We start from the raw sequence: 22,826 nt of genomic DNA, 5'->3' as shown, positions 1-22,826 counted from the left end.
AGTTGTGTTTTACACACTGAGAAAAGTAAGGGTTAGAGTACTTCTGCATTAGAAAAAAAAAACCTTAAACCACTCATCCCATGCCAGTTGTAAAAAAGACACATAGCTGACTATATGCCTGCATTTGAATGTATGGACTCTACTGTAGTTCTGCAGCCTGGTCTGTAGTCCATAATCTGTAAGTCTGCAGCCCAATTACAGAATAGTAGTCATAATAACCTTTACAGCTCTATACATGCTCCCAATCCGAGCATACAGAGAACAGACGCATATGTATGCACACAAGCTCTTGAACTTGTATGTTCTAATGATGTCGCTCTTACTAACAAGTAAATATAATAGGTAATTCCTTGGCATTACACCGTCTTCTGTGCCATTTCGCATGCCTAATAAGCTAGCTACATGCCAGCAGGCAGGAGAAAACAGAAACTGTGTAGATGTGTCTTTTTTTAATTTCTTTTCTTAGTCTGTGGCAACAAAGAATAAAGAGAAATTTTGTCTTTTTTTTTTGTAATGGACACTTTCCATAAGTAGAGTAAGTCAAGTTAGCAGTGCTGCCTTACATACTGAGAAAAAGTAACATGTTACATTACTACATTACATACTGAAAAAAGTTACTTTTACATTACTGTATTACATACTGCAAAAAGTAATGCATCAGAACACTTTTGCATTGATTTGGCGTTCAAAATCTGAATTCTTTTTTGAACAGCTATATAAGATAATGCAAAATATTCACACAAAAAATAATAAGGGCAGTCTTTACAAAAAATAGTAAACATGGTGCAATACAAAAATGTCAAACATCATGATGAGGTTCACTTATCTGAAAAGCAGAGGGAAAAAGTGAACATGTATTTAATCCCGTCCCTTCTCCAGAATTCCAATGTCTGTAACTCACCAGCCTACTTATAAATTTACGCTTAAATGCCTATTTCCCTTGCATACAAGTCTGTAATACTAATTATAAATCATTTCAGTCTTACAAAACTTCTAATATAACATTTATATCAATTAAATGATTATTATTGTGTTTCTACATGTATATCTGTTCACTACCATTTAAAAATATAACTCATAATAAACATTTATCATCAAAGATGATTAACATTTATCATCAAAAATATAATTTATGCCTAATTAATGTACCTTTATCAAAAATAGATGTACTTAAGACATACTTTGTGTTGTAATTCAATAAAAGTAGAATATAGACCAAATCAAAAATCAACGACTTGTTTCATTTGTTGGTTAAAGAAGTGACACATAGTTTTCTGTCTTTCAAAATGTGAACCCTACTGTCAACCTAGTTTACAGCCTGTAATCTTTAATCTAAAATTCCACAGGATGATAACATCACTAACAGCATAATACTGTATGGTTCCAGTCTCTACCATCTCATTAGCTCATTAAGCTAGCAACACGCCCACTGACACAGCTGTGTTTACCTTCCACTGTTACACAGCTACATACCAACATGCCAACAGGGAGAGAAACAGAAACTGTGCAGATACTCCAGGGATTTTCTTTTTTCTTTTGGCCACTGAAAAACGACGGTAAATGGGACCTTTTTTTTCAGTAATTGATTACTTTTATGAAAAGGGTCATTCATAAAGGATTGCTTTAATTGCAAAACTAACATGTCATGTTACTCGTTACAACAAAAATGTAATCTGATTACTCAAATGGATTACTTTGTAACATGAACCCTTAACACTGTGTAAGAAGTAAAAAGGTCTACATATGGCAGAACTTTGTTACAGCACTGTATTACTAAAGGGCAATCTATTTGCAGCTTCTGAGGCAGTGAGAGCGTATGAATGTCTAAAAATGACTTAGTGGTCCAAATTGAGAAGGGATGCATCTCAGAGTTGATTCAGTTGAGACTAGTCATTTCCTCAGTTAGGAAAATCTATTGGTTTACCTTTGGCTGTACTCTTGTGACAACACTCTATCGCTATGTCCTCAGATACTGGATCCTTTAGTGGGCAGGATCATCTCTCCTTCCTCACATAGAAGCTAAAGCTAAGAATGGAAGGGTGTTCACTAAAAAAAACACATGACTCTAAATGAGACATAAACAAGCTGAACGGGTGCCGTACCATCAGTGTGAACACAGAGCTGAGAACAACAAACTGACTAACAATATATTAACATAGGTATGTTTGATTTTTGCTCTATTAATTCTCAGGTTATTGCACATTATCCATTATTAGGGGCTAGATAACATCACCAATGTTTCCCTCCTTCATTCTCAAACCAGCCTTGAGGAATCTTTTCATTGTGCTCTCCTCCTTAATCAGCGCCAGTGTTTCATTTGGATTGGAATTTGGCAAAAACCTTGTTCGGGTAGCTGAGCATGAACCAACAAATCTGGGAGATTAAGTATCTTTCGCTCAGGCTTATTGCTGTTTTTTAATTTAATTTATCTCCTTTTTAAATGATTGCAGACACCAGAGTTTAAAAGTACAAAATGGCTTTTAAATGTGTTACTTTATTGTTATTCATTAATTCAGTCCCTGCTGCCTTTAAAATACCTCAAACAGACGGGATGAAATAATGTTAGATAATCTGATGTCAACAGTTTTTGGGACACACATTGGGAGACGTTTTACCCTTTCAAACTTCGTGTCAGCTGTTGTCGTTTTTACTTTTCTATTTTTGTCTGACTCTGAACGTCTCTTTCATCCTGTCTCTGTACTTATTTCTCTGTCAAAACGTGGCTGTCAGCGTCACTCTGTCCTTTCCTCTCGACTCTGCTGATCTCCTTTTCTCTTTTCTTCCCTTTAAATTTGATTTGTGACAAAGAGGAGACACTCCTCACCTCAGTTATTGGTTGAAAAATGACTTTTAGAAGGCCGTACTTTCGTCTCTCTCGTCTTATCTTATTTACTAACGCTTTTTCTCTTTAATGTTCTCTTCCTCCTGTTTTCTTCCTTTGTCCTTGGTTCCTCCTTTGTCCTTATTTCCTCCAGTTTTCTCTGCTCTTTTCTTATTTTATCTTCATTTTTTCCACTTTTCTCTTCCCCCTTCCTTTCCCCAAGTCTTGGTTCCTTATCTCATCTCCTTTTTTTCCTCCTATGACCTTGTTTCCTCCTCTTTTTTTCCCACTTTCTTTCCGTATTACTTGGTAGGACCCTTCTCCTTTCATCTCTCTTTTTTCATCCTCTCAGCCTCTCTTTCTTTCCGTTTGGTCTTGCTTCTTCCTCCTGTCTATTTCCCTTTCATTTCTCCATAGTTGCTTCTCCTGTTTCATTTTATCTAGACTTCTATCCTTGTCCACCTTCCTTCTCTCGTCTGTTATTCTGTCTTCTCTCCTCTTGTTTTCTTCGCTCTTCTTTGGTTTCCACTCTTTGTTTATGAGGACATATTTGCCCCCCTTACATTATATTAATTTACACACAAAAACAACTACCAGGGTCAAAATTATTAGCCCCCCTGGTGCTTGTAGTCAATCGTTTCCTCCTTTTGCTGGATAACACTCTTCAGTCATCTCAGACTCATCTCCTAAGGCAGTGGTTCCCAAATCTTTTCTGCTGGGCCCCCCTTTGGCAGATGAACGTTGTTTCAGGCCTCCCCTACCTCTGGCCGTACACATCAACATGTAAATATGTAAATATGTAAATGTATGACAAACACACCGTCTGTCACAAACTGCTGTTGTTTTTAGAATTACCCTCAATGGAACTTCAAACTTTTGTAGAAATAACAATAGCCATAGCTTTTAACCGATTTTTAAAATTCTGAATGTCTTAGGATTAACAATTTCCTGTGAATGAAAACTTAGCAGCGGCCCAGCAGTGGGTACTCCTTCTCCACTCCAATCCAAAATGCAGACAATGTCTTGGACTTGAATCCAGTCGCATCCTTGGATCTGAGGTGACATCAATGAACTGCTCTTCCTCTGCTGTGCTAAGGTCATCAGTTGGTGTTGCACTGAAGGGGTCTCAGATCCAGTCATATTTTGCTGAATCTTGCACTGGAAAATACTTTTGGAAATGTGTTTTAAGGGCAGAGATGTGATGTTTCAGGCATGGGATCACTGTGTTCTGCAGCTTTTTCAACTTAATGAACAATTTCAAGCTTTCAAATGAGTCTGTATTACCCCCTGTAACTCGCTGCTCCCACATCTCCAGTTTTCTTGGGAATGATGTGATTTCATTTGCCAGCTGTGGGAGGTGTGTCTTGGTGCCCTGCATCTGCAGATTAAGTTTATGGAGTTTTTGAAACATGTCACTCAGGTATGCAAGCTTCATGAGGAAGTTGTTATCTTAAAACTTGTGGGCAAGCTCATTACCCTCTTCCTCCAAGAAGATTTTTATCTAATCCCGCAATTCACACACCCTGGACAAAACCTTCCCACTTGACAGCCTAGCTGAGAAGTTTTTTTCCTGAAGAACTCCACAGGCTTGTGTGTGTGTGCAGGATGTAACGTCTCTAAGTGGCGTTTTAGCTTGTTCAGCTTCATGCTGTCAGAGGTTAGCATTTTCAGGCACAGCACACACTGTGGTCTCTCTTCGTTACCCACCGTTGTACAGGTGAAGCCGAGGGCGAGATATGAATCATCATATTTTCTTGACTTTGCTTTAGTATTGTCTGTTGTAGCGTCATTGTCGCCCTTACATTTTCCTGGAAGTCCGCTGACATTTGTCATGGTTTGCTAGCAGCGCAACACAATGTGGATTGTTTTTATTTAGCCTTGTTGCGCCCCCCCCGCAATGACGCCGTACACCCCCAGGGGGGCATATGGTCCACTTTGGGCACTACCGCCCCAAGGCATCTCAGCCCATTCTTCTTTGGCCAATCTCAAGCTCCTCCAAATTTGATTAATTGGTGGCCAGTCTGTCTGTGTTGATTTGCAAGTTACACTGTTGCCCTAATTGTCCCTGATACCTTTCAGAAGGCTTCTTGGGTGTACTGATTCGAAACTGGTGGCATGAAAATCCTAAATATGAACAGATTTTAAATGATATTCTAAAATTTTGTGCCAAATCCTCATTTGGGGACTTCCCCTGTATAATGCTGCATTCCATTTAATCTAGAAACTTGGAAATTTAGAGTTGACATAGTAAAAAATGCACGCTGAACTTGTAATTTTAACTCAAAAAGTCAGAGCAACTTCACTACTCCAAGTTACGAGTGAAGTAACCACAGTGGAAACATTACAGACTAAGCAATATTTATATTTAAAATAGAGAAAAAGGTCAGAGGTCTTATCCTAGATGAAATTATGTATAGACCTAAGAAGTAGTTACATGAACGGCGGTATGCTTTAGCTTCGTAAGCTTTAGCTTAAGTTACCATAACTTTGCCAGCTATATAATTTACATTACTATGTAGGCCGATGCAGCTAAGTTAGCTTTAGCTTTGTGAGCTTTAGCAAACATAGCTAATGCTAACATACCTACATACATAGCATACCTACATAGCTTATATGGCTACTTTGTGAGCTAGCTTTAGCTCCGTTAGCTACTTAGCATTTTGCTTTAGCAAAAGTAGCTAAAGCACAATTAGCTATGTAGATAATGTAGAGTTGTAGCTGCTTTATGAACTTAGCTTTAGCTACACAGCTCTTTAATCTAAGGCTAAGTTAGCTTTAGCAATGTCAGCTTTAGCAAACACAACCGACGCTTACATAGCTACATACATAACATACCTATGCAGCTTATATAGCTGCTTTGTGAGCTAGCTTTAGCCCCATTAGCTACTTAGCACATTATCTATAACTAGATCAGCTTTAGTAATGTGAGATTTAGCAAATGTAGGTGAAGCTAACTTAGCTATGTAGATAACATAGAATCTTAGCTGCTTTGTGAACTTAGCTTCAGCTACATTTGCTACACAGCTGTGCAGCTCTGTATTCTATAGCTATGTAGCTCTGTTATCTATGTAGTTTACACAGCTAACAGAGCTGCATAAGCTACACTTGCTGACTTGGAATGTTTTTTATGGAAGACAACCTTTTTTTTCATGTCAGCAGACCGTTCACTTGACTTGTTAAACATTTTATTATCAGGTTTTGCAGCTCAGGCTTTTAACTTTTGGTATCCTCACCATTACTTTAACCCTAATCCTAACCCTAAACAGGTATTTAATCTGGTTTTTTTTTTTGTTTGTTTGTTTGTTTTTTTAAGTTTAAGAGTGTATTTCCATATAAATAATTACTGTAATTTTGGCCTCATCTGTATATGTTTTCTTTCCTCCTTTGTCCTTGGTCCTTCATTTCTTCTCCTGTTTCCTTTTCTCCTCCTTCCCTCTCCTCCTCCTGTCCTTTCTTTTTCTCTACTGTCTTGTTTCCCCTATTTACTCTAATTTCCTCGTATTTCCTCCACTCTCCCTCTCTCTTTCCCTTTCTCCTCTCTTTTTGGCCCTGAGTTAAATGAACTGTGACACTAAAGGTTAGAGGCAGATCCCAGCAGATATGGGAAAGCACTCTTTAATTAAGACCCTATCTTTCCCGCCGCTCCCCTTTTCCTGCTCATCTGCACTCACCGCTGGCCTCTCTCACGCTTCGATTGGGCTAACTTTCATTTGCAGGGTGGCAATAATTGAAAACTCAGCACGATATAAGTAATATTGTTAAATTCTGCCTCGACATGCACAAACTCCCAATACGTGACCGTGTCAGCCCTCTGTTCCTCCTTTCGTCTGTCTCTCCTCCCTCCATCTTTCTCCCCTCTCTGCATCTGGCCTGGCGCTCTTATCATCCCTCTTTCATGTCTGGGCTTGTCTCGCCTCAGCTCTCCTCACTCGACCCCCCCTCCTTCATCAATCATGCCCGATTTGCTGCCCCCTCTCCTTCTGAGTCCCTCTCCTCCTTTGCCTTTCTTCTCCCACCCTCTCTCTCTCTTTCCATCCAAGTCTGGCTAAGTTAAAATCTCAATTCTGCTATGCATATTCACTCTTTTCATCCCTCACTCGCCCCCATTTCTATCTTTCTTTTTGCACACATAAAAAACTCTCACTTAATTTACCATCTGCAAACAAACAGTTGTGCTGCTCATAATTGCCATGAAATATAGATGCAAATTGCTTCTCTTCTGCTGTCCTCCACTCCTCATTCTCCACTCCACAGGTACAAGTGCTGCGTTTAAAACCTCCTTCATTTGCCTTTACTTCATCTTCTGATTTCTTCTTCTTTCCTCATCTTCCTCTTCCTCTAAAACATCCTTCCCATGTCTCCCTTCTTCTCCTGTGATATCTTAGTAGGAAATCAAAAGGCATGTTTTTGGCTGCTAACTTGTTTCTTCCCACCTGTCCTCCTCCTGTTTCTCCTCAGGTGTGGTGTCCCAGCAGGACAACGGGAAGACATTCAGTGTGTCCAGCACCATAAGGATCCCGGTGGAAAGGAAAGACAACGGAGCGGCTCTGAGCTGCGAGGCATTCCACCCGGCACTGGCCGGGCAGAAGAGGATTAGGCACTACCGTCTGGATGTGTATTGTAAGCCTCTCCCTCATGCAGTTTTTACCTAAGCACATTACATTAAAGCTTTTCCATCCATCTCTCAAACCATTTAAGCAGCACAAAGTTCACAGCCATATATTACAATCACAAATTATTCCATCTGCATTGCTGTCTCTTATTCTCTACTGTTCATTATTTGATTTTAATGCCAGCAATGATTTTTATCAGGGCCTCATTTTTCAAGTATTACATTTTAAAACAAAGCTCATTTATAATCAGTCCAGCTTTTTAACACAGTGATACTCAGAGCTGCCCCTGTTTGAGACCTGCTCTCATTAAAACCTCATAAATACAAATCTTGTCGTGCAGGGAGCTAGCAGGAAAAGGCCTGCAGCCAGGTTAAGGTCCTGGTTTCAGAAGCTTAGCAGCACCATTTGAGGAAAAACCTGGGTCACATTAGTATGAGCAAAGATCTCAGTGTTTTTCTGAGGATGATGGATCTTTTTCTGGCCTGTTTACACAAGTTTTAATGCTCTGAAATCTCTGCGCATATGTCTGTGCGAGGCAGGCTAAAAGCAAGCTGTGATAACAAAACTGCAAGAGATTTAAATGTATAATTGGCTTAAATCTATTCCTCACTCAAGGCAACAATTTCAGATAGAACTATATTATTGTAATCTTAATTCTCTGCAGATGGTTGTGTAGGATTAATCTCAAACATATCAGACAGCATTAATCTATAGCATTTAGAGAAAGTCTGAAAAATTTGTGAAATATCTATAATATTTAAATCTATTTGGCTTCTAATCCTGTCAAACATATCTAGCACGCTTCTTCTGTTTTGACACTTCTTTCTTTAGGCATTTGATTTGAGGAGAAACAAGCATAAATCCAGTAATTTGACTATTCCATTGACCTTTTGCAGACATATGACTATCATGATTTACAGTGGAAAACTGGTGTCAACATTAGCCTATTATACATTTAGTGGATAATTGTGTTCAAGCCGTATTTGGGCCATAAAGCTAAAAGAAAATGACAGAATTAGCAACTATGCACAAATGCCAGTGACTCTGTTAAATGAGTTGAGTCACCTCAAGGGCACTCACAGACAGAGTGGACTGAAAGAGTGACCTTAAAGCGTACAAAAGCCTTGATGCTGACATAGCTCGTAGCTTTCATGTCCTCATGAAAATGTCTTTGTTTAGCTTTTATTAAAATGTCAAATTCTGCTCATCAGATATGTATTTATTGGAAAACTACACAAAGAAGCACTAATAAGTACTCCCTCTGGTTTTAGCATCTCATTCAGTTGATAGCATGACTAGACATGGTCACGTTTTACACCGTAACATCAGTATTCATTAATCTGACTCATCAGATGGACTGTTTACCATATCCACTGGAAAGCACATAACCTTTGAAAAAAATCCAGAGGGTGGTTGGACAAATTTTCAGTCCGTCACATTTATTACAGGCTAATCAGAGCAACCAACCATGTGACAGGTAAGACATGCACCGCCTAGGGAAGTTAACTTCCTTATATGAGCTTTGACTGGCAGCCTTTATCATTGTTAACTATCAGTGGAGCCAGTTGGTAAATAAAACTCTAGACAAAGCAGGGCAGGAGAAGAGCAAAGACATCTTTCAGAGCAGGTGTTTGCTCTTTTAGCAATCAAGAAATGTTTTCTAGGTATGATAGAAAAGTTGCTATACCTATATCTGAGCTAATCGCTTCACTGGTCACTATTGCTTATGGCTTTGCAGCACAACTAAACCACACCTGTAGCTCCTGCCTTGTTCTCCTCAAATTACACTGACAAGGCTTCTAAGCTTTCCATGTAGACTACACTTTTAGTTTCCAACCAGGTGTCCAGAAATCATAAAAACACAATGACTGGATAGTTTATACAAAGTTCTTGTAGAGGTTACCTAAGACACTAGATACGCTGTTCCATTGCATGGATATATTCCACATTCATCTTGGAAAAATTACATAAAAATTTGCAGGAGTTGATTGGATGAACCTTCTCTGTCACATTAAATAAAGACCATTCAGAGCGGCAAGACAAAATGAGATAATCGGGCATGCACAGCTGTGCTATAAACCTGAGTTTGATAGGATGGCGCTGCCATAATATACAAAGAGTTTCTTGCCATGACAGTTGGGTAGATGTGCAAGAACATCTCTGCAAGACAAGCTTTAAAAGTGGCTGATTAAACTGCCGCTATACTACAACTACATCCAACTAATAGCTAACATGACAGTTGCCATTGTATACACCAGCAAATCCTATCGGTGATGATTTCAAACTCATTCCAAAGCAGGCTGGAAGAAGAACCAAAAAAATGGAAAAGGTCAATTGACAGCTTTCCATTTTTTTTTAAAAGTTGCGTTCAATTTCATACAGAAACGTGGTCCAGTTCTGAAAAAACTGACACTATACTTTGCTACATCCAAGCTGATCATTGCACTGGTGGCATCCGTTGTTATCGGATTTTGGTGGTGTTGTAGTACTCAAGAATGGCCTTGGTCTTGAGACCAGTCTCAAGACCGCATTTTGAACGTCTTGGTCTTGTCTCGGTTTCATACTGCCTGGACTTGGGATTTTCCATCAAGACTGGTCGAGACCAGTACTGATCTGCCACTCTTTGACTTCATTAATGTGATAATAAGGAGCAGTGCAACAGCAAATAGCTACACCTGCAAAAACTCAGACATCAGTCCATCTTATTTCTAATCAGACATACTTCTGAACAATTACTTTAGGCTTCATTCACCTGACAATTCTAGATAAACATCTCATTTTCAGATATTAAAAATAATTCCAGACTTGTTTTTATTATTATTATTATTATTTAACCTCTATTTAATCAGATAGAACCCACTGAGATTGAGATCTCTTTTACAAAGGTGACTTGGCCAAGAGGTCAGCAGCACACATCACAAAATAATACATTTCAGGGACAGATTACAACAGTAAATTAAAACAAATAGTACTTTTTGAAAGTGCATAGGTAATCGCAGATAAAGCGCTAGAAAATGACTCACAGTAACAAATTTACAAACACAGGCACTGTTCCATGGTATCACGATGTCTGTCATTTCAGAAAGAATAAAAGGCTCCAAGTGAAATGAGTTCAGAGAGTTTCAAGTCAGTCTGGAGAGTATTCCATGCAGAGGGGGCAGCAAAACTGAACGCTTTTTCCCCCAATTCAGTCCTGATACGAGGAACAAGTAGATAAACAATAAGAGAATGCTCTTTAACTGTTCAGCTGTTTCATGGTTTTTTAAAATTGACTCAGTCTCTACCCCCAAAAGTCTTCGTCTTGTCTTGGTCTCTCCTCAAATGACACTGATTTTTGGGTTCTAACAAACTGGATTGAAGCTTTTCAAGATGGATTTGCCTGATAACAGTCTTGCAAACAATTCTGCTTTGTAAGGCAATTGTAGAGGGGAATAAAGGAATAAAGGTTGGGAATCACTGCACTACATGAATACTGTGGGGAATATTTAGTACTGATATTCCCTTTTGACAGATCACAGACATTGCGATGTAACTTTTAACATGTTTTGATACAAGGTGGGTGATGGAGACGGACTACTTTAGAGCAGAAGGTTACTCTTAACTCATTTTCTCTGCTTCACAACAACGACTTGTCACTTTTAATGCAGGCAGATCCAGAATGTTTTCGGTCAGTTTTTAAAAATATATTTTCAATTGTACCATAAAAGCCATGGTGTAAGACGCACTTTAATTAAAATTTTTTAACATTTTTTAATTTATTTATTTGTGCAAATGAAAGAAGATGAAAATAGTACAAAAGAATACATGAAACATATTAAATGCACAGGTGGGACAAAAGAAACCCCTAAGGGCTTATAAGAGGGTCCCACACAATATTAAACACAAACATCTGCTAGATCCTGTCAGGGAAAAAATATCAACAAATTCATATTCTCAAAGTTAAAAGCAGGAACATAATACAGCTTACAGGAAAACAATTTTGTGCCATAGTACAATGCACTTAAAAATTGCTATATGCAGTTAAAAGCGTTTGTTTAAGATCTCTTTTGAAGGCAAAAATGGAAGTATGACCGCGGAGTGAGGCAGAGAATCTGTTCCAAATTATTGGGCCTCTGAACCTGGTTGAAAACTGTCCAAGGCTGGTTCTATAGAATGGAGAATGGAGAAAATCAACAGATCTGGTATCATACTGGTGGATATCAGACCTAGTCACAAAACTTTTAATAACACTTTTTCATTCAAAAAGTTGACCATCTTCTACTGCAACCTATACCAGTATAAAGTGCTGTGACATGCTTTGTCTCTGCATGGGCAGCTGCCTTCATCACACACTGCATGAGACCCGATAATGTTGAAAATTTTCCATAGATCATGGTGTATTTAGAGTGGCCAATTCATGGCTCACAACATACTAACACCCACCTGTGAGAGTGATTACAGGCATTAAAACTAACTCTATGGAGATAATCACTCTCAGCGCTGATGGTCTTTCTGGCTTTCTTAGGTTACATAGAGATATCAGTGTAATTTCACATTGTGTCATACCCTCTAAAATGTAGTCACAGAGCTTTAATATGTCAATATTTTTGTATAACTTGACATTTTACATCCATAGAAAGCAGAGAAATCTACAGTCAGAGGTATTATTCATATGCAACAAGTACTTCTGTTTCCATCTCTGGCTGCGATTAATTGCCACTTGTGTACTAATGTTTGCTGATGAATCAGAATGATTAATATTCAGCGCTTTTGTCAATCTGTGTGCTGGAGGTTCCTCCTTCCAGAGAGCTGCTAATAATGACCAACTGTCAGAGAGGATTTGGCTCCCCATCGCTCTGTTTCTGAAGTTTGAGCAGTACAGCAGCTGCCCGAGCGGTGGGCTGCTTATCATAACAGGTGTCTCATCCCTGGGTTTGTCGGCTGGTTGCCTTGGAAACAGATGTTAAAGACCCTTCCTCCTGCCATGAGCTCACTTTTCCCTTGTTCCCTCACTTTGTTCCTACACCATCTCGTTCTCATTCCTGATTATTCTCTCTGTCCTCTCAGATCGTCACTCCATTCTGATCACTTTGATCCACTTTGTTTTCTATTGAGCCTTCCTGGGTTGCTGTCTTTCATGAATACTCATTTCTCTACTCCCCCACCCTCACACCTTTCTCTCTCTCTCTCTCTCTCTCCCCCTGCAGTCGCACCCACAGTTAGGATCGTTCCTCCTACAGGAATTCTGCGAGAGGGCGACTCACTCAGCCTGACCTGCTCTGTCACTGGGAACCCCCTGTAAGTCACTGTGTGTGTGTGTGTGTGTGTGGGTACATGTGCTAAATAGTTCCATGTTGGTGTTATTAACCTTAATTATAGCAGAAAAGGATTTACATTAACTTTTGTTCATCAAGCACTTTTCAAAAAGACAAAAAATAAAGCGGAGTAATCATAAAATCAGAAGAAATTCCCATAGAGACTGCTAAGAGACTCAAAAATCTCTTGAAAATCTCTTGATTCAACAGGTCTGGTCTGTGTGTGGCTTTTGAAATTTATCTCAGCTTTCCATAAAATATGTTTAATCACAGTTATGATATAACTAGGCAAGCAGTTACTTTTTCACATAGAGCAAAAGAGGTTTGAATGGCTTTTTTCCCCCTAATAAACAAAACCGTCATTTAAAAACTGTATTCTGTAGTCTCCAAACTTAATAAATTAAATTTTTTGTCATTTTATTTATTTTATAAATCAGTCATAGTCAATAAGATTTGGCTTTTTTGACCAAAAAAATCATAAAAAAAACATTGTCAATGTCGAAGTGGAAACAGATTTCTACAAAGTAACCGCCATTATATAAAAATATGCAATTTAAGTGACTGCATAAATATTCCCCCTCTTCAAAAGGATTGACCTAATTCAACAGAGTTTGAGCCACTGGTGCTTGTAGTCTCACAGTCTGGGAAGTAGAGATCACCTGAGTGCAGTGAATGTGTCTCAAGTGAAAAAGACACCTTTCCAATCAATAGTTAATCAGTATTCCTGGCTACCATTACACCATGAGAACAAAAGAACAGTCCAGCAACTCACAGAAAGGGTCATTGGAAAGTATAACTCTGGGGATGGATGCAATTAAAATTCCAAGGCATAGAACACTCGCTGGGGTTCAGTTAAATCCGTCATCAAAAAATGGAAGGAATACGGCACGTGTAAATCTGCCTAGGTCAGACCGTCCTCACAAACTAAGTGACTGGGCAAGAAGAAGACTAATGAGAGATGCACCCATGACACCTATGACTACTCTAGAGAGTTACAAGCTTCAGCAGCTGAGATGGGAGAGACTCTGCGTACAACAACTGTTGCCAAGTACAAAGGTGTTTCAATGGATCTACCAGGTAAAGCCAATGAAGAAACTGGACTGTTGCCAAGGTTTGAGAAAGTCACTGCTGAAAGAAATCTAGACTAGTTTGCCAAAAGGCATGTGGGAGACTCCATGGTCAAGTGGAAGAAAGTCCTTTGGTCTGATGTGACCAACATGGTGCTTTTTGGCCATCAGGTAAGATGCTATGTTTGGCAGACACCAAACACTACACATCACCATAAACACATCCCCATTGTGAAGCCCAGTGGTGGCAGACTCATGCTGTGGGGATACTTCTCGACAGCAGGACCTGGAAGGCTTGTAAAGGTAGAGGGTAAAATGAATGTGGCAAAATATAGTGAAATAAATGAAAATATTGTCCTGGAGGACAATCATATTCAGTCTGCAAGAGAACTACATCTTGGGAGGAGATTTGTTTTCTAGCAAGACAATGACCCGAAGTATACAGTGAAAGCTCCAGTTGGTTTAAAGACAACAAAGTGAATGTTCTGGAGTGGCCAAATCAAAGCAGTGGACACCAAACACTCCACATCACTACAAACACACAATCCACACTGTGAAGCATGGCAGTGGCAGCTTCATGCTGTGGGGATGATTCTCAGCAAGGGTGAAACATCCAAGGAATGCTTATTATAGGAACTGTATATGCAGTGTATCCCCAAGGATTCTGGAGGGCTTTTGTCCATGTGCAAAAACAGCATTAATTTTCATCTCTATCCACTGCTCTGTCTCCCCAATATAAAAACTACTGAAGAAAATAAATCACTAAATAAATAACAAATGAAAAAAAATTCATAATGAAAGTATGCTGTAGAAAGAAATTTAAAGAGCCTGAGTGTTACCAATTAAGCTTTAAATTCTTTCATGCCCTTTTTAAATGTAACATAAAGACTTAAACCTGCTTCAGAATGCAATAAAATCACGATCATTGCTGATGGCAGCAATGAGATACAGTAGTTATGAAATGAAAAAACTTCTTTACATGACGCTCCTTGTGCTCTAAATCCAAAATGCTTGAATTTAGCTATTACAAGAATGTTTGAGGTCATGGTTATGACTTTCTCAGATACTTCCAGAGTTGTTGAAAAGAAATGCAATCAAACCTGTTTTCAGCTTCCAAAGAAATGACTCTGGCACATTACCCAGCTGGCAAAAAACCCTATTCATCAAGCTTTTTGGGGTTGTCATACATTTTCAGTGTGTTCATGTGTTTTCTCTCATGCCATTATACATTTCTGACATAATAATCAGCCTGAATAAAAGGCTCTCTCTCTACAAAGAGCTGGAGTGTTGACAAATCGGCTTTGGGATACACAGAGAGCACTTGATTGACGACAACACGCGGGAGGTTGCCAAGTTCAATGACAATCCTTACAAACACAATATTTCCTAAAATGGTGATTTGGGATAGGAAGTATAGACATTAAACTGTGATGTGAAATTGTTCTGAGCTGCTGTGAGAATGGCATTTAGGTGGTAGCAAAATCAAACAGCTGGTAGCTGCAGGTAGCTGCATCACAGACGGATACAAGCCTGAGGGGCTCTTCTTTCATTCTGGCAATCTGTTTGGAGGGAATGATTTTTACTGGATTGTGATGAGTTTAGTTCATCCATTTACCCAGAAAGCCTTTTTGTGTCTATGTGTAGAATAACCTCAAATGTAGCAACCTGAAATGAATACAGAAGCCTGTACTAAATAGAATAGAATAGAAAGAATATCTTTATTGTTGTTGCAGCAGGTACAATAGCGGCAGAGGGATAACGTGTTTTTGTATTCCAACCTGGAAGTTAGCATTTCCTGCTCTACTGACTGAAAATAAGGCTGTGACAGTTGAACATTTGTTCATTTAACATGTGTGATCATGTTCGTTTAAAGCATAAACATGTAAAAGTTAAAAGCAGATACAACTGAGTTCAACATCAACAACTCTCAGGTCTGACTTTCTAAAACTACTTTTGGAGCAGTTTGAGAAAGCTGGAAAACAGTGCAAAACACAAGATAAAAGGCGCTACTAGATCAGTTTGATGAGTCCAGAGGAGACACGTTGGCATGTTTATATGAGGTTTAGGTTTAGGAATGGGTACAGTAATACCATATACTGGGGTATTACAAAAAAGCCATGGTGTTGCTTTAATTGTTATCATGAATCCACACCAGTAACTCTGATATTGAACATCTTTTTATCCAGTTTTTAATCACTTTTTGTCTCAGAATGTTTTTTCTTTTTCTTTACTTTTTGGTCCCAAAGACATGGGAGAACAATTTTGTGGGGAAAAAGTCTCATTCATTGTTGTTTACTGTGTGTCACACATAAAGATGTGAGTTTTTTTCTGTTGAGTTTCTTTCTTTTGTCTATAAAGTCTCTTAACTTTTTAAAAATCCCAATGGCATTACTGCTGTATACATATTCTTAAAGCCCAAGTTGTCCTGAAAAACACATGTATAGAGGTTGACTGTGCACCACAGGGTTGATGTTTGACAAACTTTTTAAGACAAAAAGTCCAGGTGAGACACAATGGTTTAAAAATAGAATAAATCTCAGAGGATTAAAAGCATCTAATTCCTCTTTCTGGGGGTAATGCAGTGATGGGAAAAATGGTCTGTAAAAAACTTGTGTGTAAACCAGCATCTCAGAGGCAGCAACATAAAGCACATTAAAAACCACTTAACAGTTTCATAAATGTTTAAAAATATATTAACCCTTAAACTGTGTGTTAAAGGTTACTTGTTTGTTATTTTTGGTGCTAACGCTGTCTGTTACCTTTTTCTCAGATTCCCATAGGCTACAGAGCTTGTTACTGATGTGCAAAAATGAAATGAATTTTATTTATGGCCTGTTATTATGCACAGAGAAAGAAAGGGGAAAAATGGAGACATAACTTGGTTAACCTGTGAAGTCTTAAAATAATGTTGTAACAATAAATCACTTCAAGCGCCCATGTTATAAACATCCTGGATGTTTTTCAGTCTCAAAGCATTTTTATAAGGAGTTAATGAAAAAAGTAGGCTGTGCTTGCATGTGCATGCCAGCTTGTTTGACCTGTATAACATGGTTTTTTAACACCTGGTGGTTATGCCGTTAACTGGCGAGGATTTTGGGAAAGCAAATGGTATTCAGAAATGAACACCCCCAGTCCTACTGCCCACGTACATGGGACACAACCTAACAGTGAAGTTATCTGCCCCCAAATTTCTAGTGCTTTTCTTTGGAGGTCTACGAACTGCTTGACTGAGTGGATCGTGCAGCTGTAAGAAACATGCTCAGGGCATTAATAGGTCAATAGAATTTAAGTAGAAGGACATGGAAGCATGAACAAGTATCTTCAGCTGGGCTGGAGCAAAGCAGACAGCTAACATGCTGATCATGGCACTAAGACTGGCCAAATGACACAAGCTCAACAAAAATAGAAAACCTTTTTGTTTGTTTTTTTTTACACAATAATTGTCAGAATGTCAAATAGGTTAGTAGAAATTCTGTTTTATGGGTGTAAAGCTGCAAACAGCTGTCTTCAGTTCAATCTTAAAGGCTCTAAGGCAGCTTAGTATGGTTTGGAGACATTCTGATAAATGGGATATGTAATGTGATGTCATCTGTGTAATAGTAAGAAATACCTTTGAAGCAGTTTATTTTGTGGACAAGTTAAAATAGGTACTAGAATACAGAATTGGCCCCCGAGAATCAGAAATTGTATCAGATAATGTCCCATTTGATAATGTAGGAGGAGAACTAGTTAGAAGCTGAACAAGAACTGCCAACCCCCTTCCTGAGCTTTTTGACTTATGTGCTGTCGTCCTCAGCATCAAAACCTCCACTGAGATCTGTGAAAACTACTGAACACTTCTCTGCATCACTGTATTATATAAACGTCAGAGTAGGCAGTTAAGAGAGGTATTTAGGGGACTATAAATAAAAACTCTCCTCTTTGTCCTAGAGGTGTGAATGGTGAAGGCCATGCCTTTGAGAGAAAGAAGGCCCTCAAATAGATGATGATACGGATGAGTGGGGTCCTTGCGGATGCTGACAGTCTTCCAGTAGCAGCGTGAGCTCTAGATGTCCTCCAGCATGGGGAGCTGGGTTCCAGTGATCTAATGTGTGCTGATGACAACCCACTGCAGAGCCTCATGTTGGCTGTGATATCACGCAGAGGTGCACTGTATCGAGATGCCCTCTGTGGTGTATGGATAAAAGGTCACCAACAGTGTTTGAATAGGCCAGCTGTTTTTACTGTCCTCTGGAGGAACAGTTGTAGCTGTGCTTTATTTATCACAGTGGTTGTTCTGATTCATGTGAAGTCTGCTTTCAGTACGTTTTCATGATGTTGAAAAAGTCAACTTATATGTGAGACAAAAACTGGACATTTAAGATACATTTTAACTTGTTAGTCATGCTGGAATAGTACTAAATGGAATTTCTCAGTCAGACCAACACACCTATAATGTGGTTGGGGGTAAATTTACACTTCCATACACTTCAAATGGGCCCAAACTTGCATAGGCACTCTAAGCATTCTCTTCTTGTCCTGCAATAAACTTTGGTGTGGCAGCTAAACCACATACACCATATTGCCAAAAATATTCACTCATCCATCCAAATAATTGAAATCAGGTGTTCCAATCAATTCCATGGCCACAGGTGTTTAAAATCAAGCACCTAGGCATGCAGACTGTTTCTACAAACATTTGTGAAAGAATGGGTCGCTCTCAGGAGCTCAGTGAATTCCAGTGTGGTACTGTGATAGGATGCCACCTGTGCAACAAGTCCAGTCGTGAAATTTCCTTGCTCCCAAATATTCCACAGTCAACTGTCAGTGCTATTATAAGAAATTGGAAGCAATTGGGAATGACAGCAACTCAGCCACGAAGTGGTAGGCCACGTAAAATGACGGAGCAGGGTCAGCATATGCTGAGTCGCATAGTGAGCATAGGTCACCAACTTTCTGCAGAGTCAATCGCTACAGACCTCCAAACTTCATGTGGCCTTCAGATTAGCTCAAGAACAGTGCTTAGAGAGCTTCATGCACGTTCTCTGGAGTGACGAATCGTGCTTCTCCATCTGGCAATCTGATGGACGAGTCTGGGTTTGGCAGTTGCCAGGAGAAAAGTACTTGTCTGACTGCATACTGAATACTTTTATCGCCACAGCATGATGCTGCCACCACTGGGCTTTACAGTGGGGATGAAGTGTTTGTGGTGATGTGCAGTGTTTAGTGTCTGCCAACATTTTGGTCACATCAGACCAAAGAATTTTCTTCCACTTGACCATAGAGTCTCCCACATGCATTTTGGTGAACAAGTACATGCATGTGCAGCAAGAGCCTCAACTTAGGAAAGGCATATGAAAATATATTCCTTGGAGGTATCATCAACAACATTTGCAGTGGATAACAATTTGCTGAAAACCTCACATAAAACATGCCAAAAATAAACTCTAAATCCCAGCAAAAGCTGAGCTTGTTCTGGATCAAAAATCAGTCTTCATTCTTTTCACTTCTCGGGTTCTTCCTTATTTAAACTACTGTGCAAAGGCATTGTGAAAGACATAGAAAAACTCACATCAACCACTTTTAATATTGCAATCTGAACAATGGGGATAGTTCACAATGCTGTTTTCTGGGTACACACTATTCACAGTTATTCTTGAAATCTAAAACTTTAAAGATTTTTAACCTTGTAGAATTCAAAACTGCTCAAATAATGCACACAGCAAAGAATAATCTGCTGCCAGGTCATAGAAAATCTTCTATGAAGAAGAGGGAAGCTGCAATTTAAATAGGAAGTTAAACTTAAAATTGCTTTGTGTCTGTGCAATAATGAAAAGTTTCTGTGTTACCATCCTTGGAGAAAAAATGTGGAACAGATGGATTATTGACATTAAACAAATTTCAAAAATAACTAAAGGAGGCATAAAAGAATGACTCTCCCAAGGTACAGTGATGAATAATAATCACACGGTTTTTGTTTATGAGATCATAATGTTGCAGCAGAAATATGCATGTTTGAATGTTTCTAAATGCACTTACCATATATTTTCCATGAGTAATTTGATGTGTATGACACATTACTTTAGAAAACTGAAAGCAAAATTAAAACATCTCATGATTATGGGACAGAAGTTATTGATTTAGGGAAAAAATAAATAGAAAATAAAGAGGTAGGCTTAATAAGTCTGTTCTTTTCTGTACTAATTTTCACCCATGTAAACTGATATTCTCAGTCCCTGTAAAGCAAAATCTGAAAATGAATCCTTTAATACTCTAGATTTGTTGGACTAAAGCTGTGTAAACATGAGAGAAGACTGAGAGCTGTGTGCAATTGAACTTTGGATTTAGAAAAATGTAGGGCTCAGTGACATTGGGGGCCCCAAACATCCCACCCCCCAGAACACTGCAATGATATTAAAGCACTGAGCACTTTAGCTAGCTAACTATGCCTTCATTGGAAATTAGCTAGCAGCCAGTCAAATGCTGTGTTTTTGTTCTGTGTCAGGATTTGCCCAATCTTCAAGCTGCGGTAGCAGACAGGTTATTTAAAGTTTCATAACAGAGTGATTTGTGACAGAAAAACTATGTAAATTAGATCCCAGACTTCTGCTTCAACCTCTCTGAGACGGCGGTAAGTAGTAAGGCTCTTAAACAACAGATGCAGGCTAGCTGCTCAAGTGTCTCGGCATCACTTAAGCCAAGTGCAGCAGCAACTATTATCTTCACTGCCTGAAAGTAAGGAGTAGTGAGAATGCCAAATTACGAAAATAAATCTATAAAAGAATAAGCAAATAAAAGTGGAAATATAAAGATGAATAAATAAAATAAAAAATAACAATGTTGCTATATAAAGCAATATTAATCAAAACATGAATCCATAAAAAAGGCTAATAAAAGTAGAAATATAAAGACAAATTAATAAAATAATTTAAAAAAATAAGAATTATAATGTCGCTTTTAAAAGCAAAGGAAATATGCGCAGAAAAATGTGCACAGTAGGAATGTCGTTGTGTGCAGGCGCAGAAGGAATCTCGCTCGGGGAGAAACATGGCGGCGACACATTTGACGAGAGAACTTTTAAGACTTGCTGAAGTTACAGAACAAGATGAATATAATGGAGAAAATGTTTTGAGGACAGTAGAGGACATAATGGAGAGTGTTGGTACTATGTGTGCGCTGACCAACACAGACATCGATGAGGTTGTGTGGCGATATGTTGGGTCTGTGTGTCGGCCCGTGTCACAGCTTAACTGGTGTTGAATTAAGTGAGGCAGATGTTAATGGGTGTGACTTTTGACGGTTTGTGTTTACCTTCCAAATAGCGCTGAAAATGCAGCAATATTGCCCTTTTTTTTCTATTAAAACAATTTATTGGTGCTTGTGGGGATTTTAACATCACGTGATAAGTGTTTGGGGCATCAAAAAGTAAGTTTAAAGACTTAAATACCTGTAAAGAAAATATAGCTTGGTGACTGTCCAGGTGCCTGGTTGATCTAGCTGCCTGACAAACAACTAATCCAAAATACATATTTCAATATTTTTATGTCTTTGGGAGAGTGCAAGACCCTATTAAAACCCCAATGATTCTTTTCCTGTAAGTATTTTCTTTATTTTGGGTCCCTAAACATGCCCAAAAACTCACCAAATTTGGCCGGCATACCAGGCCTGGAGAAAAATGGAATATTTTATTGGTCTCTCTAAGAGTTGGTATAAATTGGCTCTGTTCTTTCTCAAAAAGTAGGGACAAATTCTACCAGGTTGTCTCTCATAAATTGGTTTCTAATATCATATTACCCTGATGTATCATGCGGAGCTCACAGATCTGTGACTACTTATCAAAAACCGGAGAGTTGAATTCTCAGTGTTAGACTTTTCAGAGTTGATTTAAACTCTCAAAGTGTCATTTTAACTTTCCTTTTGTGTTGGAGTTATTTGACAGTGTTGATCTGTTCAGTGTTAATCCATCTCTGTAGAGAGTGAATTTATCTAAGCTCTGACATTCCTCTTAGATGTGTTTAGATGTGGCCTGTTGTACAGTGATCACTCCTGGGATTCTTTTGCTCATGTTTGTGGTGGAGTTTTATTGTTATTCATGTTAAACACTTCTGCACCATGAGTGAAGTTATCCACTCAGTTGGTCTCCTCCTACCTGTGGCAGGGTAAGGTGTATAATAGTAGCTAGTATACTATAAAGTAGGAGAGCAGAATTTCAACTTCGAGTGTTTCTGGCTCTGCACCTGTCTCTCGGCTGCCGCTCTAATTTTGCCACAGCTGTTTAGTGGGAGGTGGCAATCTGTATTAAGTACAAAATGTGCTTTGCACTGTGTGAACAACCACCACAGCTGTCACTGTGCCCATGCATTGTACAACAGGAAGTCTTTTTTTAAGAGCTTAATACGCTTGTTCTGCCATTTAAAATGGTGAATTAGGCCCAGTCAAGGAACTAAAGGGATAATTTTTGCATGTGGCCCCTGCCATACCTTGCACATACTGTTGAGAAATTTGGCAGGCATGTGTATCATGCCAGACCTACAAAAAAGCCTCTTGGACCCACTTTATAAAATGACCAGAAAGTCCACCATTTTGTTTCAAAAGGAGGCATTTCAAGGCCTCTTTCTCAGATTAACTCCTACTGAATGAATCCAACCCACTTCAAATACTATGTAGAGCTTGAAAAAGCTTGTAAAAAGACATTTCTTTTCACGTTCAAAACTCACTATCGGTCTGTATCGGTCCGTCAAATTTTGATTTCTCGCCATTAGACAGGAAGTGTACAATTGTTTTAACTCAGGAGTCCAAACTGCCTCAAACTTGAATTGTTTGATTACAGTCTTCCTGTGAGCATTTGTAAATGCCAGCATTTATTTTATTTCAGTGCCACTTATATTTAAGACCCACTAATGTCTGCATGAGATGCTTCAGCTGCATATATGTGCTCTCATTTCATGTTGGGTTTAACAGACAGAAGAACTTAATGTCTTAGCACGAGCTGGCCTAGTATCTCACCTCCTCTCTATAGGCTGCCTTATTAATGCCAGAGATCAGCCCAATT

General features: G+C 38.9%; 1 protein-coding gene across 4 annotated transcripts in view; it reads left to right on the top strand.

The window, feature by feature from the left end:
• cadm4 (cell adhesion molecule 4) overlaps positions 1-22,826 on the top strand; it is a 328,820-nt gene that overhangs the window by 271,440 nt on the left and 34,554 nt on the right. For all 4 annotated transcript variants that reach the window (XM_041793936.1, XM_041793938.1, XM_041793934.1 and 1 more), the window contains exons 4-5: positions 7,280-7,441; positions 12,621-12,711. In XM_041793936.1, coding sequence (XP_041649870.1) covers positions 7,280-7,441; positions 12,621-12,711 — 253 coding nt within the window. The remainder of the gene's footprint in view (positions 1-7,279; positions 7,442-12,620; positions 12,712-22,826) is intronic.

This window comes from Cheilinus undulatus, linkage group 8, assembly GCF_018320785.1.
Source record: "Cheilinus undulatus linkage group 8, ASM1832078v1, whole genome shotgun sequence".
NCBI classification, from domain to species: Eukaryota; Metazoa; Chordata; class Actinopteri; order Labriformes; family Labridae; genus Cheilinus; species Cheilinus undulatus.
The sequence above is the reverse complement of the archived record's forward strand: the minus strand, read 5'-3'. Positions and strand labels throughout refer to the sequence as shown.